The sequence below is a fragment of the Electrophorus electricus genome, chromosome 12 (genome assembly GCF_013358815.1).
Source record: "Electrophorus electricus isolate fEleEle1 chromosome 12, fEleEle1.pri, whole genome shotgun sequence".
Classification (NCBI taxonomy): domain Eukaryota; kingdom Metazoa; phylum Chordata; class Actinopteri; order Gymnotiformes; family Gymnotidae; genus Electrophorus; species Electrophorus electricus.
The window spans coordinates 12,541,373-12,567,903 of record NC_049546.1 but is presented as its reverse complement, the minus strand read 5'-3'; the positions used below and the strand labels follow the sequence as shown (position 1 = coordinate 12,567,903).

Below are 26,531 nucleotides of genomic sequence, written 5' to 3'. Positions count from 1 at the left end.
AGAGACTGATAGGGCTGATAGATCTACTTGGAAGGCATAGTCACACACAACCTACTAAAAGAGCTTGGTGCTGTTTTAAGGAATGCATATGAAGGTTTAGAGGAAATAGAACAAACAGCATATTTTCTGGGGTTTGCTGAGTGCCACTATTATTTGGCTTTAAAGCATCAGAACAGTCCCCTTAACAGGCTACTTCAGGATATTGTGAAGGATATTGTGTACAAGGAAATGGTTAATAATTCAAATTATAGCATTTATTGTTGCCTATAAACCAATTATATAATAATCATTACTAATAAATTATTAAGTCACTATTTATTAGGGCCTGTTATTATAAATTGTAACTAAAACATTCATCTACAGTACAGGAGTTCTCCATCACTAGTTGAATAAAAAATGTTTTGTTGCAGCATGACTATATACATAACCTACAGTTGAACTGAACTTTTGTCTAGTTCCTTTTTTACTGAAGTCACGTGACATGCACAACGGATTTTAGATTTGTAGAGATTGCCTTTTTAACCAGGTTGTTACAAAGTTCCATGTTTTTGTTCTCTACTAACAGTTGCACAAATGAAAGCAAAAGCAACCATTTTCACATGCACACCAGTGTGCTGAATGCTAAAAGAAAAGGAAAGGTGCTAGGTCCCAGAAATATCCAGCATGCAACACACCACATGAAACAAGGCTATTCATAACCACCCCACTACACCTGCTACACACACACATGCACACACACAAACACATACACCACACACCATTCTCACACCTGTTACAGAGATTCCATGACCAAGACATGAAAACAGAAAGAGGGGACCTGAATCTCTTTGTTTCACCTTCTGTTGTATTTAGTACTCATTTCATTGTAGAAACCCAAGTGTTCATGCAAATAGCATACTCTTCCAGTCAACAGATTATGTGGATGTAACTCAATATATTAAATACACAGACATGATCATTAGAACTTCTTGGTAATAATAATAACAATACTACTACTACTACTACTACTACTAATACTAATAATAATAACAATAATAATAATAATGTTTAAATTATATATCACAACATTGACACATTCAGCAAATTAATTAACAACTACGAATAGGAAGAGATGTTATGAGAAATGTTGAGAAAAGAGGTGTTTTAAGTTGTGATTTGAAAGTGTGAAGAGCAGAGATTGAGAGATTGAATTAGAGTGCTGCATAATTTTAGGGCCATGACACCAAAGGATCTGCCTCCTACACAGACCAATCTAAACTTGGGGATGGAAAGGTGACCAAAGTGTACAGGTGGGGCAGTATGAGTATAGTAGTTCAGCTAGGTAGGGAGGTGCAAATACTGCAGAGCTTTGAATGTAAGGGAGGATTTTATCTGTATTATACATTAAAATGAGCCAAAGCAATATCTATTCCAAGTGACTTTGTGGTGTGGCTGCTCATAAAGATGCAGGAGTCTCTGCACCATAAGCAAGCACTGTTGCTGTATAAATTCATCACTTTTTGGTTAGAGCTTACCCTTTTTATAAACTTATATTTCCAGCAGGATAACACATCATGTAACAAAGCATGTACTGTTCTGTGAATATGACTGACTTCAGTGTATTGCCCTGCAATCACACAGTCATCTGACTTCCTCTCTGAAACCAAAGGAAAAATTTCTAATAGTTTCCAGTAGTCTATTTTTTTATTGGTCTAACACAGTATGACACACCCAGATGATTGGCATAGCTATATCATCAAACTTTGACTTATCTAAGTGCATTAGGTGCTTTCGGAACTGTGGCCATTGTATGTGAATTGTCATCCTGGCAGGAACTATAAGGTCTGGGACTGGTAAATAGGTCTTATCAGGAAAAATATTTGTGGCTAAACCTTCCTGGCCAAAACTAAACAAAAAAGATTCTGGGATTCAGCTTAAATGTATGCACACGTGACATGTTCTGTCCTGCTTGTTTCACATCTTACTTCTTTAGAAAAAGCTGCCAAAATGCTGCAAGCCATCTCCCAGACCAGAAAAAAACTATTCGTACACCTCACCTTCCTGGGTTTGGTTCTAGTTTACAGCAGTGCTTTAACCATGTAAGAAGGAGATTTACCACATCTGAACACATCTTACCACATCTGATATGAATGCATTAGCAACCAGTCCTGCGACTGTGCAGTCAAAGCTAAGCGCTGCTCCGAAGCCATATGCTGAGGAACAGCACAGGGTCAAAGCATTAGACAAGCTCTGCAAACCTACTGGTAGATATATGGACTAAGCGTTTTTAACTTCAGATGGTCCATGTGACCATACAAAGGGCAGAGTTGAGTCTGTCTGAATGTGCTTGTAGGCTTCTCATCTGTCGCGTGGCTGGGGGCCATGGCATGTGCTCCAGTAGGACAAGTTCATATACTCGGCACATAGAGCTGCACTTTCAGCCCATTTTTCACCATAGGGTGGCGTAACGTGCACAGCTAGTTCTCACCTCATTTGAGAGAAGAACAGCTCTGCAGCAAATGATTTCAGTTCAGATAAGATGCAACTTCCTCCTGACACAAGTAAGGTGGTATGGGGGAGGGGAGAGGGTGAGAAATCGGCGGCAATTTAGTGAAAACAGCTCAGCTTTTGACACAGCCTACATGGGAAGCCACGAGTGCGGAGCCTGCACTCCCCATCCCCGCCAGGTAGGGCTTTCCAGAGCACATACAGTTACAAAGCTACAGGCAAGGTGTAAGTTGCATGTCTGGTATGTGTTTGTTGTGGAACATTGAACAGCTTTTGCCTGCTAAACTGACTATCCTGTCTAGGGTAAAATAAGCTTGGAAAGAACTATTATTCTTTTGTTGTTTGACTTTTTTTGTACTGAAGGTGAAATCCAGAACATGTATGCAAATGTAGATATGACGCTTTAGTTCACAAAGAGAGTAAGTTTAAATCTTGTTTACTGCAGTAGACAACGTATTGATTGACTGGCTGAAAATGGTATTGCACAGATAAAATCAAGGCAAAATGGTGGAAATTTCATGAGAAGCATGAAAAAACCCAAAGAAAACAAATACTTATACTTTGTTCTAGTACCTGTAGGTATGCATTTATCTTACTGTGAAGAATTTCAAAAGAACACATTTATTACAAAGGTACATGTTTCGTAATTGTGTAGATATACTTAAATAACAATATACTATGTGCCACATAGACAAATGACATATGACAGACAAAATATAAGTTTATACCAGCCCTGCAAAAGCTCGGTTTGGGGTGGTCTTACTTGGAAGTCCACTACTGACAAATAATCTGAAGATTTCCATATAGAATATATGTCCATCAAAAACAAATGGAGCAAATGTTCAAACAAAAATAAGTCTCTGTCAAATGACAGAGTGAAAATCTGAAAAATATTCTGAATCTATTTGCATAAGGGCAGATAATAAAGGTAAAACCAATTGTTACTTGCGTCTTCATTTAAAACAAGGATGGCACATATTCCACTGAGGAAGTAGCTCTCACACTTCCTTCCATCAACCATATTGTTTGAAGGCATCTCACCAACCCAACATTTCCAACACTTGTCTGCTCTTCCATTTTATTTTATTCTCTCCCCTGCACTCATGCCTGGCCTCTGTTTAACTATGCAAATGCTCTCACCCCTCCTCACAAAGAGAAATACAGGAAGGGATGTGGCACTTATGAACCATGTGTAGGGTCTTAATTAAATGTCTGGAACACTTGGTTTTCCTTGGTACTGCAGATAAAAGAACTGCCTTGTTGATTCCAAACCACATCACTGTTGTCATCACTGAAGCAATTCAACTTAACTAAAAATTTCAGATGTAAGCACAATACATCATTCATGGTAGTGGAGATAACACAGGCATGCAGTCCTCTGTACGTATTTTAATTAGATTTTGTATTGTTTAAACATTTGGGAGATATGATGTTTTGGGAGTGCAATCTCTGAATATGTGAATGTGTTGTCTGTGGAGGGTGGGATTCTGGGGGAAAAAAATTATAACTGGAAAGATTAGTTGGCATGAACAATCTAATATCCAAAGCCTTTTTCCAAACTATAGCTTATTATAGTGTCATGAACTCACATGCGTTGTAGACTTCAGACTTTAGGATGTTTTCTCCTAAATGTTATAGCAAACGTTTGCCAAACATGTTTGTTTTTGTGTATGTGATTCTAAGATATGTCCTACTTCCTGGTTGCCTATGTAAACCAACTATACACAGTCTGTTTTTGACAGCTGACTCATAAAGATCTATTGGTTTTGTTTTTTTTTAATTCAGCATCTTCCACTGAATTCACCAAGTAAGCAGCAAAACATTCTATTGTGGTCTAGAAATATTCTTCTAGTCACTTCGGTGTCTGTCTTGCAACATAAGGTATCTGTAGATTCTCCTGGCTTTAGCACATTACAACTCACCATTAAATGAAAAACCACTTTCAGTTATCCACTACCAAGATCAAAACTATCTACAGTCTTAATCTGTGTTCTTTTACAATTGACAGAAAACATGATCTGTTTAGGAGATGACAGGGTTTACTTAACATTCTCCCAATGCACCAGGTTTTGCTTATATGCTGATGTTTGTTAAACTGTAAAGTGTAATTTGTTTTTGTTTTATTAAGCACAGAACCAAATGCAGGCTTAGATACAATCAATGTTGGATAGCCATTGAATGCATACCTCAGGTCATTAGCTGCCTACGAACCCCCTCCCCACCCTCATCCAGTTTGTGTTGGAGAAGTGCCTCAAACAAAATATTTATTATTATTATTATTTGGACAATTTACACTATCAAGGAAGTCCTACAAAGTATGTCAGTAATGCCAACATTTGCTATACAGTCCCTTCATCCACTCAGCCAGAGGTTTACATTTAAAGGGTTTTAGCATGAAAGAGTATATTCGTTTTAAAAGAACCTGTTTTCTAATTATAGACAGGTCACACTTTCACATCATATTTTCTGTAAGTTTAGCTACAGTGGATTCCTTGGCAGAATAAATCACTTTCTAATTGCACAACGGCACCTTGTAACAAAAGGATGAATGCCAGTGCACGCCTTCACTGCATATCAAAACTGCACTCTATGTGCCTCCTTAAAGCATGGGCACAGGAAGTCAAAGATGATACTCCTGTCTGTGCAGAACAAAATGGTACTCCTATGTCACACAATTTGGATTAAAAACATAAACAGTCAACATTAAGCAGAAGTAGTGTGTATCCTCTTTTTTAGAATTCTAGTGTTTGTGTTCCCATAATTTTTGATGCGGGTAAATTCTGGAACAAAGCACTGTTGCAGATAATTGTAATGTACAATTCTGAGCCTATAAAGTGCATAAAACCACTTACTATCTTTACACGTTCTTTGGCTGCCAGTTCAGATGCTGGAACTCAAGATTCTGACTTCAGTACCATATTCCTCTAGTGAACTGCATGCTTTTTTATGTGAAATGTTTAAGTTTTAAGATTTTAAGTAAATATTAGGCTGGATAAAGAGGCAGATATTTTCTAGAAATATACAGAATTACAGACAACTATAAAATTATCTCATTGTGGGAAAATTTAGTTACATAAATAACATAGACATACCATTTTGGATGTTGCTATGATTCCTTATGGTTTGACACCTCTGCCACAAGGTTCAACAGATGAAGAAATGTGGTATGAACTGTCCAATTTTCTTTTGACTAAACGTTTGACTAACCATTTTGCAACACAATTATCCAATGGTCTCTTCTTTTTAAAAAACTCCACAGCTTCATGTATGTCCTTTTTAGCTTTTTGTAGCCCTTACTACTTCTGATGCTGATGAGAGGTTTGTATCAACACAAAAGTTAGAAAACATCCTAAGGAAGCACTGCCACCTGCACAAATCACACAGTCTGTCGGTATGGTATCAAATATCGTCTTTGTGTTTTCACATCCCAGCCACCACTCCTGACCAGCCACGATAAATGACGCAACTGTACAGCCATGACCTTATCAAACATCACATGTGGGGTCCCCAATAGCACCGTCAACTGCTCCTACAATATGAGTGCCTGGGAAGAGAGCATGGACAAGCTCTACACCTACTTCTACCTGCTTATCTTCATCCCGGGCTTGCTAGGCAACAGCGTCGGTCTTTGGGTCCTGTGGCGATTTATAAGGTCAGTATCCCCACTGCAGCTCTGTATATATGCACTGCCCACACACTGCTGAAATGACTGGAAGCCTGCGTAGGTAGACTGAGAACATTCTGGCCTGCAATGCCTTAGATGCAGTTCTTTCTCTAGCGTGGTTCGAAAGTGATTTGAATGTTAACTGATGTAATCCTGTCACTCCTTTGGTTTGCAGCAAAAAGACCAAAGCCATCATCTTCATGATCAACCTAGCCATGGCTGATCTGGCTCACGTGCTGTCCCTGCCTCTACGCATCTACTACTACTTCACCCATGAGTGGCATTTTGGAAAGGGCCTGTGCTTGTTCTGCTTCTACCTGAAGTTTCTTAACATGTACGCGAGCATTGCCTTCCTGGTGTGCATCAGCATCCAGCGCTGCACCTTCCTCATGCACCCCTTCTGTGCCAAGCGCTGGAAGCGGCGCTACGACGTACGCATCAGCGCCATTGTGTGGCTGATGGTGGGCCTCTGCTGCTCGCCTTTCATCCTGATGAGAAACAACACATGCGGGGTGCAGCAAAATACCATATCCTGCTTCAAGGACTTGCCCACACGCAAAGTGAACCTGTCCATGGCCATCACCATAATGACATTTGGGGAGCTCCTGGGTTTTGTTGGCCCACTGGTCATCATCGGGTTCTGCTCGTACTTCATCATGCGCTCGCTGTGGCGCAGCTTGCAGGCGGGCCACTCAGTCAACGACAAAAAGCGCGCCCTGCGCCTGGTGCTGGCATGCACGGGTGTCTTCTTTATATGCTTCGTGCCATACCACATAAACTTCCTGCTGTACATGATGGTCTCGCAGGACATCATCACCCAGTGTCCAGTGCGGGAGGCGGTTAAGAAGTTCCACCCCATATCCCTCTGCTTGGCCAGCATGAACTGCTGCCTCAATCCACTCATCTACTATTTCCTGACCACAGAGTTCCAGCAGCAGCTGAGCCGACAGGGCAGCTCTGTGCTGAGGGGGCGGCTAATGAGCCTGGAGAGCACATCCTCCTACAAAGAATAAGCTTTACACAGCTCAACATAGCACTGCCAGCATGTGTCAATATCCAGCCCTAGGCTTTTTTGATGCACCTCTTCAGAGCTAAAACTAATGAATCATTATGAAATGTGTCAAGTGAAGTTAACTTGAATGCTTTACGGTATTGAAAAATGAAGCACCTGATGTAGGGAACTGTATTTTTAAAGTATACACCTGTAATATAGTATTTCTCCATATGTATAGACTGTGCGAATAAAAAAGTATGTTAGAGGAAAAGCACAGGATCAGAGTCAAATGAGAAGAGCTAAATCAGTATGCCTGCCTTGAGCTTTGCATCTAAATACATAACTGGGAAAGGTTAGTGTTCAGATGTATGACTTCGTTTTAAATAAAAAAATAAAATGTACTGCAGACCAGCTTATATACACTTAACCCCAATAGAATCTGCACTTTATATGTTACAGCCAAAAGTTGTACTAAAATAACAACTTAAAGGGTGTTTTGATAGAGAATCATGCAAAACTGAAGCTAAAATGTATAAAAGGGAGCTAGTGACAGCAGTTCTCATATAGTTCTTAAGTATTATTAGGCCTGGACTCAATATGTTGTAGCATATATTAATATAACCAGCACTAAGTAGTGTCATATTTGCTAAATGAGTAAAAGCATCCAGTGTTAACTATATGAGTTGTAAATAAACCCCAGAACAACAGAAGACCATGGATAATGTCGTTGTTCTCTGGGACTGTGTGTAACTATGTTTTCATTTCGCCAGAGAAACAAACAAGAGTTTCATTTGAATAGCGTTCAATAGTGACATCAGTGTAAAAAAAATAAAAAAATAAAAAAAATAAATTAAAAAAAAAATCCCTTTTCAGATGTGAACTTTCCATTTTAATACATTGTTCGTTCCTATTAAGAGTAATATGGGTAAACTTCGCCAGTGACTGATAGAGTCTCTGGTTCTCGATGCGTAAAATCGAGGAACTGTACGAACTAGGAGCAGTGCTGAGACGTGTAACCCAAGGTGGCTTCAGTCCTCATTACAGCTACATGCCTGACGATTTTAAGGTTGGTAAGGTAGACATTTTAGTGATAGCAACAGCTGCTAGACTAGTCGGTAGTAGCCGCTGAATACTTGCCAAGCCTTGAGGGTGGCGGTTCAACTGAAGCCGTCTATTCACAAACATACGCGGGAGCACTTTTGGAAACCTCCCCTCAGAGGACATAATGCATTATCGCCTGATGTGGTTACTCCATCACCACATAGTAAAACAACATGTTTTTTTAAACACCAGCAGGTATTTAAAACAACGTTATTTAAACACCTGCTGGTGTTTGTCAATACGGTGTACAAATGTGAGCAAGCTTGACATAGTAATTTCATACTACTAAAATTGTTACACACTACTTGCATTTCAAAATAACATCACAATATTTGACACTGAATACTATTATGTGACAGAGCTAAAAGATTTGCAAGGTGACATGACGTTTTGAGCTAACGCAAAGTATTCCATGCTTCAAATGTCAAACCGCGGTAGATTTGGTACGCCAAATTTAGCTAGCGTTAGAGCAGTGCATCCTGTAAGCTGGTGGATATGCACCTTATTTTTAAACACTAAAATATACACTTTCTGTTTCATTTAAGTCGGTACTCCTGAAAACAGTTATATGCAATAATAAGAGAGAGAAGGGGAGAGAGCGCTTATGAAAAGCATAGAAGCATTATAAATCTAAGCCGTTATATGTAATTACAAAGATGTTACACTCAAAATATTGAAAATGCACATCTTTACGGATAGCAGAGGTAATTTAGTGGAGTGAATTTTGTGAATACTTATACAACTGCAAGCCATATAAAGAGGAAATGTATCTAATGATTTTTAAAAGTAAAAGTTAGTAAACATTCCTCAAATGGAGGACACAACATGGGATGATGACTATAAAGGCCTGCAGTGACACCTAGGGGCCAAATCAACGTACAAACTTTGGGGCCAGTGCCATCAGGGCCGGTTTGCTAGTGGAAGATTAATCTGTCTTGGAATGAATGTGTTGAGGGGAATTACCAGTGGAAAATACACCACAGTCTAAGATTGTACACTGTAGTACAGGAGAACAACTCATTATATTACTTTATTTGTCAGATTTACTTTGGTAAATATAATTCAAAAATAAGCAAACAAATACACCTGGTGAATACTGGTCATATGGATCATTATGTATAAACATGATTAAAAATGATTATGCTAGCCTATTTCTTTTATTAGCCAATGCAATATGTGTTAACCAAATGCTCATGGTATGCACAAGAAGTCCTCTTTCACGTACAAAAGAAGTAGGGATCAAGAAATAGCAAAGTGGGCGAGCTCAAGCGAGCGTCACATCTCTCAGTACACGCCCCCACAGTGAGACAGGAAACTCTATCAGAAGTGATAAACGAGGAAAATGTGAGGTAACACAGCGCAGCAGAAAGCAGAAGGTTGTGGACAAAGAGGGGGTCACTCAAAACAGTTTAAAGGAGAAACCTATGACAGAAATAAGGCTTCACAGCAAAAGTGACTTGAGCGAATTGATGTGAATGAGGAAAAGTGAATGAGAGAGAAACAAAATGACATACTGGGCTGCTTCAGTAATCTAACACTGACACTGGTGGTGATCATATGGGCAGATGTCACTTCTCAGTGCATTCCCTCATAAGCCCTTGGAAAGAGGAGATACATTACAAATGAGGTAAGACATTATCTTTTAAAAACATTTTAACAGTTATTGGTTAAAACGTGTAAGCCAGAGGGCTGAATGCTGTCTCTGAGGCCAGGGCTGGCAAGGGACTCACAGCTCAGCTTAGTTCTGAAACCTGAAGAATCCTAACTGTTCTAGTCCTGCTGAACAGGAGGGTATCATGGGAACAGCAGAGCCTGTGTGCTGTCATCATCATGGAAGCAGGCAAGATGTCAGGCCAGCAACCACACCACTACTTGTGATGCAGTAATTTGGAAAGAAAAGACCCTCCCCCTCCTTGTGTGGGGGCTTGGGGTAAAATGCTAAATTTATTTCTACTTTTTTAGAACAATGCAGTTGTTTAGCAGATTTAAGTAATCACTTTCATAGCTAAACATCAGAACACCCAACCAGTCTCCCAAACTCACTGATATACAGCAAGTAAATAATGGCTTTGTTTTTGCTGTTGATAAATGCCAGCTCTGGGGAGCCTGATAAGGGCATCATATCACAGATGCTACACTGACTAATTTTAACTACATTTTCAGTGTAGTTAAAACAAATTTATTACTACTTCCAGGTCAGCTCCATAAGAGATGAATCAGTGCTTACAAAGTTAAAGTGACTTTCCAGTCCTCCCCATATAGTGTACCATACAATTGTGGAAACTGAAAAAGGCTTCTTAAATCTGTAATCAAAAACCCCCTTACAACCATACCATGTTCCATGGTAAAAAAAAAAAAAAAAAAAAAAAAAAAAAAAAAAATGATACAGTTGAAGAATAGGAAATCGAATCACAAATGGAAAGAGAGATGATTCATTTGTCCACTGCATGTGTCAGACTCCCACAAGAAAGGTAGCATGGTTAAGGAGGGAGTTCCCAGAGAGGTCTTGATCAGTTATGCATGAAACTCGTGCCAAAGATTTTTTTGCAGATGCGACTGTATTTCACTTTGCCATTGCTGAGATGTAGGGGAGAGAGCTCAGCTCTTCTCAGAACTGTCCGGCAGCCCAGTGGTTTCAAGGGTCGGGGATGGGAGCTGGGGATGGGGGTAGGGCAGCCATTCACATTGATTTGTTTTTGATGCCGTTCTGCAGCTCAGCTCCTCTGAGTGTGTACTTGGCTTGTTTTGTGGCTCCTCTTTTCCCCACATTCTATCTGTTGAGCTATCCAGATTCCCTGGAGCATCATCCAGCACCACCCCCCACCCAGGGGGCTCATGACCATCTCCCAGATGCCTCACTTCTCCTGGGATGCTAGAGAAAGAGCAAAACTCTGTTTCCTAAACCAAACATCGCCTCTGGGTCATAGGGTGGAGGAGACTGACAAAATGTAGCACATGTAATGTACTTGAGAGAGAGAGAGAGAGAGAGAGAGAGAGAGAGAGAGAGAGAGAGAGAGAGAGAGAGAGAGAGAGAGAATACATAAGTACTTTTTACTGGAGAGAGGAGATATGAAAATCTCAGGCTGACTGTGTTGTGAGGCCTAAAGCCAGGATAAACTAGGGTGAAGAGTAAGGACTTAACTTCATACTGCTGTGTGCAGGCTTGTGTGTTGGTTGTAAAAGCTGTTGGAGCTTTTAATGGAGCTAAATGGAGCTGTAACACTAGTGGAAAGCTGTTACACCTCCATACTCAATTATGATGAATAATTTCTAAGAACAGTAAATAAATAATGCCCAGATAAGCCATGCTGGTAAAGCAGGAAGATTCTCATAGATGAGGCCATATTTTGCAACATCCTTTAATGTTACTGAGGTGTCTCACTGATAACAAAGTTTTCAGATACACAATTTATCTAAACTGTCATCTACTGCCCACTATGTAAACCAGCAGTAGATGGAAGTTTACGCATATACTTCTTCCTTTTTACAACAAATGTGTTTCAAGATAATGAGTGTAGAGACAAAAATATGTGTATATTGGCATTGTCATACATTTATAATTTTGGCCTATTTCTACAATGTGAAAGATGTTTTCAAAAGGTGTAAATGGTTCTTTGAAAGAACTCATAAACATTTCAAAGAAATGTATAAGGCTTTGTGGTTATGCTATAAAGGTTTTGGGAAATGCCAGTGTGGGAGGGAGTCTTTCACAGGGCATAAACTCTGTGATAAACTTTCCTTTGCCAAAGCCCCCACAAAAAAATCATGGCCCCTCAGTTTTTTTCTACATTTCTGAAATAGTTCTGTGAACATGTCTTTTCAGCTCAGTTTTGTCCCTGTTGGTACATATCATATGATACATATGTGAAGCCTCTTAAATTTGAAAGAAAAAAAAAAATTGTGAGGATATAAAAAAAAAAAAAAAAGCTGCTTAAAAAGTTACCTATATAAAGAATGCATTTGGTATAACAAGTCTTTAATTAGAGATGAAATCCTTCCATATTCTGATACCTCAAGTCAAAGAGGCCAAACTCTGGTCCTGGTATAAAGCAGCCAAATACCATTATTCCATTATCAAATGGGGTTCTGAGTTTGGTCAGGGTTTAGTGCTTGAATACACCTTAACCAATGCAAAGTCTTACCAGCTTTGATCACAGTGTCAGAGCAAAGGAAATATCAAACTTGGAATCACTGACCTGTTAAACTCCAGCTCATCATATCTGAAGTTTGGCTGATGTTTTTGTTCCTCATGGGCATATGAAATATGACATATAATATGGATTTCTTTATTGAAAAAGGGCAGCAAGAAGCATTGACTGGTGTTAGACAAATTGCAGTGCGACTCAAAAAGAAAAGGGTGGATAGGACAATGTGATGAAATCTCTTGGCATTAAACATAATAGATGCAACAACTGGTTGGATGGTTAGTACAGGCTACATATGAAACCTACAAGGATGCACCAGTTGCATGAGCAATCTCTAAGGAAGTAATGATATGGTGAAAGTTTCATTTTAAATTTGGTTTTGAATGGTTGATATAAGCTTTGTGAGTAAGCCTGAAATTAATAAGCTGAGTTCTAGGTTTCATATGGGTCTAAAAGGTGTTGCTCCACATCCTGCCTTTAGCTGCAGCAACTAAGTAAACCTATCCAAACAAAGATGTTTCCCAGAACCTGCAAAACATGTCCATCACAATCAAAAGCTAAATTTGTATGAGAAGGCACATATTACTTCCAAGTGTGCTCTTGTTTTAAATAAGTGAAATCCTATTTTTTTAAAACCCCAGCTGTTTTCATTAAGGCCCATTTCGAAAACAGTGCAGTTCAAAATTAAACTATTAATTAAAACACACGGTGGCTTTAAAAACTAAATTTATGTTTGAGCTTAAGTGCTAAGATAAATATATATAATTTCTGAGCATTTAGAAATGCATATGAAATCAAGACTATTCTGAGGTACCAAAGAATGAAGTAAGCTGTTTTAATGCATTTTTATAATTAGTGATTTAATTGTAATGTTAACAACACTGGGAGAAGCAAAGAAGATTTCCTGCTTTTAGATTGCATGGATTTATTTAGTGTGTGTACCTCTGCATTGTGGACTATTTTCCTATGTCTAAAAGTCCAATTTGACTTGGATCCAGTGAAAGTAATGAGGGTGTATAATTTCTCACCTTCATATCTCATTAGCATTCAGATCCAAGGATCAAAGATCCAAGGATCTTTGACTTCTGCATTCCAAATAAGGCACTTATATTTTGTAAGGGCATATAGCATGTGCATGCAATATGATTTGTGCAAATATTGTGCAAAGTTTGTTTATCACATGAATACAAAGACATTTGAATGTATTTATATTTAAAAGAAATATTTTACAATTTAAAAATTATATGCAAATAAAATAAGCATTTGATTTATTCCAGCACTGACACTGACACATATACTGCTGTGCCTGATATGCTTATAACAGAACAGCACCTGCTACCATGTCACTACCATGTCAGTGTACTGAGAATGTTCAGCTGTCTAACATCTAGTTGGCAGTCCTGTAGTCAGAAACTAACCCCTGACTAGGCCATAGGTGTGACATGATGTGTTACTGATAGGGAAATATGGGTGAGGTGAAATGTGTTGAGCAGAGGTTATTAATTCTGTAAACAAACAATCCCATCAATGCATCAGAAACAAACTTTAATTACCCAATTTAATGAAAGAATAAAAGGATGTGTGTGTATGTGTGCCAGTTGTCATGGTCTGCATGCTTATGTCGATGTATAGACAAACATTTGCCAAGACATTGTCAAACCATATTTACATTTGTTCGTGCTGCAGAGAACACTAAAAGTATATAAGCAAAACCTTTTTGTTAATGACTTACACTTACTATAAAGTGCAATTTGACGATGAGAGTTCATCAAAATTAACAAGATAGATTAAACCAAGCAAATTAAAGCAAAGGTTCACCAATTGTACCTGTCCTGAGAAACTTGCAAGTTTACTACTGGGGACATGACTTTCAAGACTGGGGTATTAAAAAGAATATGTTTACACAAGCTGCTGGATTACAAAATTATCAATTACTAATTAAGACCTAGCTAACTATCTGACAGTCCTGAAGGGGTGAATGGTAATTTTTTAAAAATGGTGCCAAGTTTAAAGTTTTTAGCCATTATTTTAGTATTAAATATATTCGCTAGTTAAGAGTGCAAACTTTAACCCATGCAATTTGTTTCTCTTATAACTTAGCGTAGTGATATTTAAGCAGTGTGCTACTCTGAAAATGAGAATGACAATGAAATATAAAAACACCCAAGCAGTGAGTGTGTGTACAAGGAAGGAACATCTAATAAAGAGCTTAGTGTGAATATGAAGTGCCAAGTTTGATAGGAAGCAAAGCTACAAGGAAACCAGATAATATGATAATAAACAAACATTTGCTGGTGATTCACCATTCTCTGAAAGAAGAATAAATGTGTAAAATGACTTGACACATTGTTTATTTGACTTTATTTTAACTCAAGTGTTCTGACCTAAGATGCTGTTGTGTTGGGGATGCAGAAGATGAGGCTTTGTTCGTTAACACAGGCTGTGACTCTGACGTGATCTAAGGGGCCAGTATGTGCAAAAGCCCTTGGACTTTTTGAGTCTGATATACACTAGTAAGTGGGTGCAACCAACCAGCAGATGCTACAATGGAAACATTCCAGGGACCAGTTCTGTATTCAAAATCAGGAAAAATACATAGGGCCAGGGGTGTTTATAGGTTTCCTGGCATGCTGTCCAGCAGTGCAGAGGATGCTGAAGGTGGTAACTGACCCTGTACTTGGTCAGGGCTAACACTGCATACTAGCCTAGAGTAAAAACAGTAAAGGTGTGAAAACAATTAAATAATACATATGTGATTATGCTGTTTTAAACAAATATTTACTTATATTAGATTTATCAAAGTGGTTATCCTTTACTTTTATCACAGCTTTGCATGTTCTTTGTGTTCTCTTAACCACCGTCATGAGGCAGTCACCTACGATGCTTTTCCATTAGTCTTGAATAAATTCTTAACGTGAGCTGAACAATTCTGGGGTGAAGTTTTAAAGTTCTAAATGGAAACTAATTGCTGAGGAGGTATTTAATTTGTTATTTTATTATTATATTTTTAATGTGGTATTTTTTTGTTTTGTTTTGTATTTATATATAGACATTGACCATTTATATAGGTATTAGAAACAAATTTTAACCATTACATTCAAATACCTTTAAGACTATGAAAATCATACCTTCAGTCACTGTATATGCTTCTGTATATGCTTTCACTGTATATGCTTCAGCCAACAGCAGTTTGGTGCCTTGTACAATCACAAAACATTTTTATGTGTTTCTGTGCTCATCTATGGTATTGGCCCTTGCACACGCATAATGTGTTACTTGCAATGGCCACTTACATTAAGAGTTTTTTTTATAGAACTATAGTAATGTTTTGATCATGCCAGTCTTTAATTATTGCCTGAACATGTTATGTATTTAATGGGATTGTCAGACAATGTTTTATATAAATGGCAGAGAATATGGCTTTTGGCTTCAGTGTCTGATACTCTCATGGAATTGTGTGCTATATATGTATTTGTGCATATTTTGGGGTGTGTGTTCATAGAAAATGGTACAGCATATCAGGAAAGGAAAGAAAAACTGTATATTTCACTTCTGGCCACATGTAATATTAGGTAGACCTGTAAGGTATACGTCTGTCATGCTTTGTGTACGGAACTACACTTAGTTATATGCACACTTTAGTGTGCTTTACTTTGAAACTGTTGATTTCATCAGCAATAAACTGGTTTTCAGATACTACTGTTGTTGTCCCAGAGGTGTGCTCAGCATTACCATTTCTGAAGAATTTTATCCTCTTTTTCCATAGCTGAATCTTTCCACTACCCTAGCACAATATGTTCATCATCTCACCTCTCATTAAACCATGTTGAGAAATCTCTCCACTTTTTGGCCTGCTGTTTGGCCTTACATCTTTCGGGGTAGTCTTTAAAATTTTCAGTCTAATTATTTTGTATGTTGTAAACTCGATCGATTTGATGATCATTTGTGATTAATTCTTTCAGGGTTGATTTTCAATCTTCTTGTAATAGTCCACAAATCACTTTTTTTCCCCCATTTTCTCACCTGGTCAATGCTGTCAATTATTATTCCTGCAATATCTTCCACCCTGATCTTCAAAACTATTGATTTCATGTCTCCAATTGCAATGATTCTAAATTCTGACTGATATTCCTTTCTTTCAGCATCCTTATTGCTAGAAAGTTTCTTTTATTAACAGCACCCTGATTTATGTTAGTTTGTGTATGATCCCACAGTCAGACACCAAAATGAAAAGCGTGGTGATTTCAAGTGTGTTGCAGGTTCAACATACTTTTTATTAGTAGCAGATACTTAACCAATATGAAAGTCTGCAGTGGGCTACCTATACACAATAATAAAGTGATTATGCACAGAAATGCCCCCAAATAAATTCTGGCCAGACTCTGCTCCTTAGGCTCATGTAATGGTCTTTTTAAATAAAAATTGCTTGACTATACAGTTTGGTCCCAATTGTGACAATACACAGTTACACCATAACAACAACTGCTGAGTACATTGTTAGACACGTGCACTGCATGTTCATGCAATAATATGGTGCAGGTGGTTGAAAATGTGGAAAGTCCCGGATGCTGAGGTGTGAAGGGTATTTGACAGCATGCACTTATTTGAACATTTTTAGCCCACAGACTGGCGTAGGAAGGTGTAGAGCTAAGTATCAAGTAGGACTTAATGTTTATCCAACATTAATGTGCTATGTCTACATTTTCATGAGAAAAACACTGAACATTCTGTTATAGCTCGCAATATTAAAGAAACTCATAATTGTTTTATCTTCAGATCCAAATATTAATACCTAGGATGAAATGTGCCTTAAAACAACCTTAAAATTGAGTACAAATTTGCTCCAAGCACCTTGTTTTATTGAAGTGTCCTGTTGTGTCTGCAGGTTTCTCTGATCAGGCTACTGTCTGGACACCAGAGATAAAGTTTCATGGGGTACTAAACCTTTGAGTAAGCAAGAGTATTCTCTTTGCCATGTCTGAAGCTCACTGTATGCATACATGAAGTGTTAACTACCAAAATAGGAAAACAGATGCAAAGTAGATGCAGATAAATGGTCCAGCCTGTCACATTAGTACTGCAATGCAAATTAATGTTCATGAGCATGACATGTTTTAAACAAGATGAACTTTGTGCCTTTTACATTCACTCACACTGTTTCCAATCTGCCATCCTTTTTTGCTTTTCAGAACTGGATACACTAAAGAGACAACACCACTGTCCTAGGAAATTAAGAAGGCTGCATTCTCTCCATCCTATGGGAGAAGGTCCACACTAGATGACAACCTGATGACAACCTGATGGAAACACATGACTACATTCCGCACCATTGGCAGAGATGAGCTCAAATAATATACTTGGAAATGGGGAAATCTGGATTTTGATCATTGCTCCAGAATGACCTAAGTGTCTGACTGATGTTTATCAGAGCTTCAGGGCAGACGTTTCCTATCTGGACAAATGAGAGGAAAATGAATAAAAGCAGTTTCACTTGTGAAAATGAAACAGTTTCAGACATTAAAGAATATCAGCGTTATACCTATGCAGTCATCTATACAGTAATCCTGGTCCCAGGGCTGATCAGTAATGTGCTGGCACTCTGGGTCTTTCATGCATACGTGAAAGAGACCAAGAAGGCTGTGATCTTCATGATCAACCTGGCCATTGCCGACCTGCTGCAGGTACTGTCATTACCTTTGCGCATATACTACTACCTGAACAAATCCTGGCCATTCGGCCATACTCTCTGCATGTTCTGCTTCTACCTGAAGTATGTCAACATGTATGCAAGCATCTACTTCCTGGTGTGCATCAGTGTCAGACGCTGCTTGCTCATTATCTACCCGCTGCGGTACAGCATGACGAAGAGGCGCTTGGACCGCAGCTGGTGCACGGCAGGCTGGTTCATCGTGTGCGTCGGCTGCTTGCCTTTCCCCCTGCTGAGAAAGGATCCCTCAGCTCCAAATACTTGCTTCTCAGAGCTGCCCATGATGAACCTTACCATAGGAAGCGGAGTGACACTTGTCACGGTGGCAGAGCTAACAGGGTTCGTTCTGCCGCTAGCTGTGGTACTCACGTGCACGTGGTTAACCGCTGCCAGCCTGCGTGAGAAGAACTGCGTGCTGCAAGATGCCGGAGAAAAACGCAAGGCCCTAAAGATGGTGCTTAGCTGTGCCTGTGTCTTTCTGGTGTGTTTCATGCCTTATCACATTACTTTCCCTTTGGACTTCCTAGCCAAATCTAATAGGGTCAACTGCACATTCAGGAGTGCCGTACAGCGCTCCCATCCTATCACCTTGTGTCTGGCCAGCTTGAACTCCTGCCTTGACCCAGTCATGTACTACTTCACCACTGATGAATTCAAGCGGCGTCTCTCAAGGCCGGAGTTGGCGGAAAGCCTTCATATGCAGCGCAGGATCTCGTGTACCACAACTGAAGCGACAGCATTGCACTCTGAACAAGAGGAGTAAAGATATCGCTCCACTACCTGCATATCAGGAGTGTATTATGTCCTAATTCACACAATGGAGAAGATTTTGAAATGTGAATAATCTATATACTGTGAGCCAGAGTTCATGTAAAACTGTGATCAGTCAACGCTGAATATTTATGAACGAACATGGTGAAGCCCTAATAATGAGCCATGAATTATCTGTTGTTCATGTGTGCATATTTAAGTATAAGATGACACATTATACTACTGAAGACTTCTGACCAATGAATTAAGCACAGCTTAATGCAAATACCCAGTAAATTCATATCTCATAGCTAAATTGAAAAAAAATAATCAGTAAACATTTTTAAAGAAAGGAACAAACAGGTGGAAGATTTTGTATGGTGTGATTGGCTTATACCTGTGTTGCTGCCTGAGATGGTATTACATTTCATAGAAAATGTGGGCAGAAGTTACAGTTTACTGCAGAAGTACCTCCTCTAAAATGGACTTTTTTAAAAGGTACACCTCATTCAGATGTTAGACCACTTTCAAATGCACATAATTTTGAAAGGAAACAGGAATGCAATGATCAAAAACAAAACATTTATTTTGTAGCAATTCATAATTTACAGCCAAGGAGTTGCCCAAGCGCATGGAACAATTAGTCCTTAACATACCTGTTTTAAAAAATAATCTTTAAAAAATAATAATTCATAAAAGCATTTGGGGAATGTTGCAATGTTAACATAAAAATCATCCCCCACCAAATAAATCTCAAATAAATAAAAATGAATAATTTTGTAAGTTGAATGTCCTTCAGTCTGTCATGACACATTTCAATTACTGAAATTTATGTGTAATCTTTCTATATAAAAGATGTTCATCAACGGATTTCCAAGTGAGGTATTTGTCTCCTTGGCCATGGCCTCATGAGGCTGGTTATTTCTGAGACACTCAGAATGGTCTCTCTCATAAAAATAACTTTTACTGACAACATGCAACAACAGTGTAAGAAAAAATATTTCATGAAAAACACCAAACCATGCCTAAGTCTCAACAAGCACTAACAGATTCTGTAAATGCCAAAAGAATAAGCTATTCTCTGCCAATGTAAGGGCTGACGAGGTGTATATCAGAATGTCTTGAATTGCTAAAGCACCAAATGTATACAATTTGTAAATGTGGTTGACTGGATTTTAATATCTGGTTTAAATGAGGTGGATGTGGAATGACAATGAGGAAACTCTTAATAGAAAATTTGAATACAGCATTTACTTTTGTAACACAATCAAAACCATCACACTTTACAGGCATCAGCAGAATTACCCCTGAATCACTGTAGCTAAAGCATCATCAGGATATTTATATCACTTACGGTTCACAAGGTTGGTATGACATCAGAAACCTGTCACATGGTGTGGTAAAAAATAAATAATAAAAACAAATCTCTTCATAGAAACCTTTTTTTCCTGCCTGTGTAGGTAGAACAAAATCAAAAACTGTTTTAAAGAAATAGCTTGGTTACGTGCCACCACTGCCCCTGGCCTGTCACCGTGGCCATTGCTTTTCCAGTGCCATTACCCTGAAAGAGAAGGCTGGCCTGCAGAACTCCACCCACAGGGCAGGGAGCCATGGAAGGAATGAGCTGACTGCAGACTGAGACACACAAACACCCTGGGGGTGTGGCTTCAAAAATTATGATCCTTAAATTTCCATTTTGGCCACAGGAAAACATTTCTGGGTAGTGCTGCTTATTAACAATATAAAACTATGTAAAATTAGAGGTTTATTTTTAAAAAGGTGAACCAAAATTACCAACCTAATAAAAAAAAAAAAAAAATTAAAAAAAAACAAAACTGCAAATATTTCTCTCACACACACACACACACACACACACAAAATGCAGACACAATATAACCCATGAAAAAAGTGATGCGTTTAAGAAATGCATTTATTTTTGACAACGCACAAAATCATATTTAGTCAGCAGTTTAACATTAACAGTAGTTCATCTTTCCTTAATTAATTCCAGAATCTTTTAGGCCTGCTTTCTTCCTGCATCAGCAGAAACTGAACAGAAACAGAGCTCCTAGGGTTGATTGTCATTCTCTGATCAGAGGTCAAACTACTGCGCTTCCCAACATCTGCATTCACTTGTTTTACAACATGGGAGATATGGGAGATCCCAAAACAGACAATGCTCCATAGGTTTATTCTGGAGTTAACAAAAAGCCTGACCAGAAGAGGCATGAGCTATGGCTTCAGGAATCTTTATAGCAATGCCGAGCAAATGCATGTTTACAGGGTCTGAGCAATCACTCTTTTACATAGGCAGATGTTCATGTGGACCTGTCTATTGTTTGAGTGCTGGTCTTAAATCATATTACTCAGGGCTTCTGAAATCTCAGTAAATTAGGACAAGCCCCCCCCAAAAAAAATAATGGTAGATTTTTATCTTCTTATTGCAGCATCCTGTTGCTGGAGGACACAACAAGTCTTTCCAAAACATTAAAAATGAACAGAGGGTCTGAGCACTGAGCAGCCAATCAGTAAGCAATCTCTGACACACCCCCAGTCTCAGGAGTTGGTGACATACAAGCCCTGGGATGAAGCAAGCGGGGACTGAGGGACTCAGATGTAGACATGGCCAGGCCAAACTGCTCTGTGGCCAAATCTGCTCTAGTAGGGGCGAATGCATTGCCAGCTAAAGAGCCCGGTGTACTGCTGAGCCAAAAACATCACAGGGAAAGATTTCTCTCCGACAAGCGAACTGCTTACAGACTCGACATTGACATTCTCCAATCACCAAACAGCATACAGGCTCATGTACAACCTTGAAGACATCAAACATTCTTAAACTGACCCAACAGTTTGTATGAAGCATTCATAGCGCCAGTTTGGCCCTTGAGAACCCACGTCTATTGGCTGTTTTAAATCGTATACGTCAGCAGGGAAACAGGCTTTTCGGCAAACAGCTTCCATAAGCAATGCTACATACAGTGCACCTGGTGACATTGGACCAGCAGACGCGCTGAAGTTACTTAAATACATTTAAACAAAAATAAACAAAAAAAACCAGGATAAGAGTTATAAAAAGCATATGCTTGTCAAGAGTAGTAGACATCATATGCTCATTTGTACACTGGTGACAAGGAAAAGGAAAGGTTCTGGTAAAAATCACAAAGGCTAGAGCAAAGGTTTATCAATGTGCTTAGGTAATAATACATCTGCAAAACAATGCAAGCACAGACAAGAGGTCAAAATGCATCACATTCCTGAACAATGTATTTAGGATATAACTAACCCTTACTAAAGGACATTTAGCACAGGGGAAAGAAAACCAGTGCAGCAAACAAGCCTAAGGTAGCCCTCACGCTGTACTGGGGATCAAGTTACATGGTGACAAAGGTATAAGAAATTATGCGGAATGCTTTAGGACATTTACATCACTAGGCCCTAAACAGGAGAAGAGAAAAGTCTGCTGTTGCTCAGCAATATAAAAGACCACCCCAAGATAAGCGATACAGCAGGAGCTGGAAGACAGGCCCTTTCTTCTCAACCCTCCCCCCAACTCTAACCTCCCTTCACCTAACTGCACCCTCCCCGGGAATGGGAGAGGAAGGAGACCCCACCCCCACCCAGCTGTCATGTCTGTCCCCTCCTGACTTTCTGCTCACTCAGGCTTGGCAGATCTTGGTTTCGATAACAAATGTGTTCTCAAAGTGGCGGACTTTGAAGCACTCCTCCACTGACCGCTTCTGGATGCCTGCGTTAGACACGTTCAATAACAATTAGATTAGAATTAGTAAGAAATGATCACAGGCACACAAATCCATCCAAAGAGATCAATGTGCATTTACCCATAATTTCACTGCGACGCTGCATCCGGTATGTAGCTTTGCCCTCACACAGGTTGTATATGTAATAGCCCAGAGGGGCAAGATCATCGATGCGTTCAGTCACCACCAGATCCTCATGCACCAAGTAAGTCTTGTATGAGCCAGACTGATGAGACATACAACAAAAAAAAAGTCAACACTGACACTATTTTTAATGCAATCTTGAAAACCAAAAGGTAACAAAATATAAAACAAGCATTCCCATATTTTTCAAATTAGTCACAGCTAAAGTTGCAATACCTCTCAAAATGATGAACAAGATCATTTATAGGGAGTCCAATAACACACTGAGCTGGTTACCATCAATACTTGCAATTGTGCTCTCAGAAAGGTTCCGAATTGATAGTGTCCATTCTGTCACGCAAACATTTTATGAGGCTTGACTTTTACCCATAATAGATGAGGTTTTTAAAAACCTGTAGGAACTTTGCAACCCTGATGGCTTTGAGGCCTCAAATAATTATGAATTACCCCCCTTCATGTACATCTTACTATCTACCACTTCAGTATGCAAGCTGACACCATGAACAGTCCATAGCAGCATAGAGAGACTTAAGGGTGCTGAATTTCCACACACACCATGAGCTGCATGAACAGATCCAGGAGATCCTGGGGGGGCATCACCACGGACGTGTTGAGGGGTATCACGAAGCATCTCCTCAGGGTGAGGTCAAGGTATGCGGTCAGCTTCTGTACACAACATAATTCACTGGTCACAGTAAACACAGTCCAGTGATGACCATGTTCAGGCTCAAAACTCTTCACTTTAAGACGATTCATTGCCCAATTCTGAACACCCCCCCAGTACCCTTTTAAAGTCGTGCAAGATGTAAGCTGGGTCTCCCTCCCCAAAACGGGGAGCAGGGACGTTAATGATGGCTACGTTGTCACGGATCTCCACGTCTTCATCGATGCGGGGCAGGTAGTATGGCTCACGGGCCTCCACGGGCATGTCGGCGCCATCGACCTCAGTGAACTGCATGGAGCCATGGTAGAGCTTCTGCAGAACTCAGACAATGCACGAGTGAAGCCAAGACACCAGCCAAATGTGGAAGTGAAAGGAGGAATTAATCTGGAAGGAGTGGGACATTCTGAAGGACACAGGTTTTGCTTTAAAAGGGGAAGGCAAAACCAGACACCAGTTTTTGTCCAAGTACTACAAACAAACCCACAGGCACCCCCTTGTGTACATGAGGGGGAACAAAAATGAAATTACTGTAAGCAGGCTGCACTCATCACACTTATTGACCACAAAGGGGAAAAACACAGGGGTGTTCAGCAAATGCAACACAGATTTTAGTCAAATATTTCTGGCACAAATAACTGTTGCTTTAAAATACTGACAAAACAAAAGTATGAGTAAAGGAGGCAAGTGAAAACTGGCAAAAAAACTCAAGTTTCAGTCCTTGATGCCATGCTAGTTTACTCAAAGACTGAAATGTTTCATAACTGCTTTTAGGTCTCTATATGACATTTGAGGAAAAGGACTTGTAACTGGATAAATGTGTGGGGGTGCCATTTCAGATGTGCACAAGTGTATAATCTACATAATCACACAAATGTTTACATAGAAAAATGACATGCATTTGTACAAATGAGAGAAATAAAGTGTAAGTCATATTTAAATATTTAAAGTAACAAACCAACATAACCACTTCGTCAGCTAATTAGACGCACCTTGGGGGTGAAGTACCTATACACACAGGCACCGCCAACGATGAGGCCTGACAAAATGAAGGCCAGGCCGAGTAGGGTGAGCAGACAGCGACCCGTGGAGCTCTCGCTACTGTACACGGAGGCTGTCTCCGGATCCTACGTGTTTCAAAAGGATGCAAGCCTTTGGTTAGTAGTGAAGAGGTTAGATATCCAGAACAGTCTCTGGTACAAACATCAATGCACTGACTTGCAGAAGACATTATTTGAAAACATTGTACTGGATCCCATGTTCAATTTTGATCAACATCGTTGTTATAAACAGACACTGTCCGTACAAACAATGCAAAGCGGCGACAACCAAACCCACGTCACTACAACAGCTGGCTATAGTTTAAAATGGATGCCCATAAACGGCTTTATTCTCTCAGATTTTCGAATCGCACCCATGCAGCGGTTGACTCGGCTCGAATTCCGTGCTGTAATGCATGTTTCAAAATTCACGTCCGAATAAGCAAAAAACAAAAACATACAGTTTTAAGTAGCCTAATAAAGCGTAAATAAAAACGATATGTTCTGCCGGGTAGGCCGTTGCGGCGCAACCTACCAAATGCCCTCACGAGCAGCCTCTAGCAACAAACCTTACGTTTTCTGAGACGAGGGCTTCCTTTCCGAGCGCTTTCTGCGCCAAAGCAGAATTAAATGCAATCTTCACCATATTCTAGGTTAAAGTGTTCTTTAATGCAAAAATGAAAGTGTCACTGTTAGCGATATCGTGCCTAACTATCAAATATATCACTACAGATGGTCCCGCAGTGCACTGTAAGTGACGCACTTTTGTTTGCAATTCGGTGCAATCGGATTCCGGTTCCTGTTATCCATATATGGCGCGGCAACAAGACGTTTGTGGGTCATTCCATTTCTAGAAGAGTAAGCCCTTACAGACTTCCTCTGTCTGCCACAGACCTTTAAATTGATTATATGATGTTCTTTCGCTTCCTGATATATTACTAAGGCTAAACATTAGCTGTTAATAACTAAAGACTATTATAAGAAATTGCATCGATTAAAACGAAACGTGCTAATACAGATCACCATATTCCAAATTGCACTGAAAGGCAAGAAATAAAGGAATTTTGCTGTATTGGAATTAATCTACAGCGTTTCCCTCAAATACGTATTTCAAATTAAGAGTTTGCTAATAAAAGTCTTAGCCACTGAACTTGGTAAGACAATATCTGTCTTGTTAAGGTCAAAAGTGAAAATGGTTATTATCTTGGTCAAAATTATTGTCTGTCAAAGTAAATTAGCGATTTCTTTAATCATGTTATAAAATCATGTGTGTTAATTTTATATGTCAATCATAACTTTTAAGTGGAGATAATGGATTTATAAATATTGATTACTGAATTTTTTTTATGTTGACTGCACTTCAGATTTACCATATTATGACAAAGCTTGTGTACTGTGGATGATTATATTGAATGTGTAATAGCTGAAAGAGAGCTGTGGGTAATTATTTTTCAGACCAGATAACTGGAGTTAAACACCTATCCTGATGCAGGAAAAAAGACTAGCATGCCTCGCAGCCATTCTTGTTTTCCACTTTGAAATAATCTATCAAGTGTGCTGTTAAATATAAGCTTGAGTCTAAAGAGTATCATTATTTTGGTCAGTATCCATTCTAGATAATGGTGTAATCTAGAAACTAAGAGAACTATGGGTGATTGTTCTCAAGATGTACAGTTTGAAGGTCTTCACCCAGACCTGAATAAGATTCAAACCAGCAAAGCTCAGGTCCCTGCTTTTAAGAAAGGGGCTGTGACAGAGATCTGACTTAGGATGGATAAATGGGTGCTCTGGCTGCTATGCCAGGTAGCTGAATCTTTGATCCAGTGGTCCTGGGTTTGAGTAACAGGTAGGGTGGCTGCCTTCAGCCTTCATGACACTGGAAGGTAACTGATAAGGTCTCTTTCTCCATCCAGATCCTGTCAGTCAAGAGTCTGGGCAAGGTCTGCACCCTGCAACCTGAAGGACATTGAAGCACTCCAAGCAGCCAACAGTGTTGCTACAGCTACAGGTGTTGCTGACAGCTATAGAAAAAAACAGGGCTTCTGGAGAATTTCATCGCACCACCACACCTCTAGTCCCT

General features: G+C 39.4%; 3 protein-coding genes across 5 annotated transcripts; 2 read left to right on the top strand and 1 right to left on the bottom strand.

The window, feature by feature from the left end:
* The first annotated feature begins 2,408 nt into the window (after window positions 1–2,408).
* On the top strand, window positions 2,409–7,674 carry p2ry10 (P2Y receptor family member 10). The gene is made up of 3 exons (XM_027004906.2): window positions 2,409–2,666; window positions 5,919–6,139; window positions 6,327–7,674. Exons 2-3 carry the CDS (start codon window positions 5,964–5,966, stop codon window positions 7,162–7,164), a joined length of 1,014 nt encoding a protein of 337 aa, XP_026860707.1. The 5' UTR covers window positions 2,409–2,666; window positions 5,919–5,963; the 3' UTR covers window positions 7,165–7,674.
* A 1,933-nt stretch (window positions 7,675–9,607) lies between these two features.
* gpr174 (G protein-coupled receptor 174) lies at window positions 9,608–19,193 on the top strand. Of its 3 annotated transcripts, XM_027004958.2 has the most exons (4): window positions 9,608–9,873; window positions 10,034–10,176; window positions 17,277–17,341; window positions 17,581–19,193. In XM_027004958.2, the coding sequence occupies exon 4, from the start codon at window positions 17,809–17,811 to the stop codon at window positions 18,859–18,861; it is 1,053 nt and encodes a 350-aa protein (XP_026860759.1). In that variant the 5' UTR covers window positions 9,608–9,873; window positions 10,034–10,176; window positions 17,277–17,341; window positions 17,581–17,808; the 3' UTR covers window positions 18,862–19,193. The 3 variants fall into 3 exon arrangements, with proteins under 3 accessions (XP_026860759.1, XP_026860757.1, XP_026860760.1); XM_027004956.2 differs by lacking the exon at window positions 10,034–10,176; XM_027004959.2 differs by lacking the exons at window positions 10,034–10,176; window positions 17,277–17,341.
* A 1,567-nt stretch (window positions 19,194–20,760) lies between these two features.
* LOC113574181 (integral membrane protein 2A) lies at window positions 20,761–25,205 on the bottom strand. The gene is made up of 6 exons (XM_027004910.2): window positions 25,026–25,205; window positions 24,404–24,538; window positions 23,535–23,726; window positions 23,306–23,416; window positions 22,688–22,832; window positions 20,761–22,593 (listed from the first exon to the last, which is right to left on the bottom strand). The coding sequence occupies exons 1-6, from the start codon at window positions 25,095–25,097 to the stop codon at window positions 22,505–22,507; spliced, it is 744 nt and encodes a 247-aa protein (XP_026860711.2). The 5' UTR covers window positions 25,098–25,205; the 3' UTR covers window positions 20,761–22,504.
* Between the last annotated feature and the right edge of the window lie 1,326 nt (window positions 25,206–26,531).

Coding starts and splice junctions, on each gene's coding strand:
- p2ry10 (XM_027004906.2), top strand. CDS start 5,964: ATGACCTTATCAAACATCACATGTGGGGTCCCCAATAGCACCGTCAAC. Junction 6,140..6,326: donor GTCCTGTGGCGATTTATAAG/GTCAGTATCCCC, acceptor TTTGGTTTGCAG/CAAAAAGACCAAAGCCATCA.
- gpr174 (XM_027004959.2), top strand. CDS start 17,809: ATGTTTATCAGAGCTTCAGGGCAGACGTTTCCTATCTGGACAAATGAG.
- LOC113574181 (XM_027004910.2), bottom strand. CDS start 25,097: ATGGTGAAGATTGCATTTAATTCTGCTTTGGCGCAGAAAGCGCTCGGA. Junction 23,417..23,534: donor TCTTGCACGACTTTAAAAGG/GTACTGGGGGGG, acceptor TGTTGTGTACAG/AAGCTGACCGCATACCTTGA. Junction 22,833..23,305: donor ATCTGTTCATGCAGCTCATG/GTGTGTGTGGAA, acceptor ATGTCTCATCAG/TCTGGCTCATACAAGACTTA.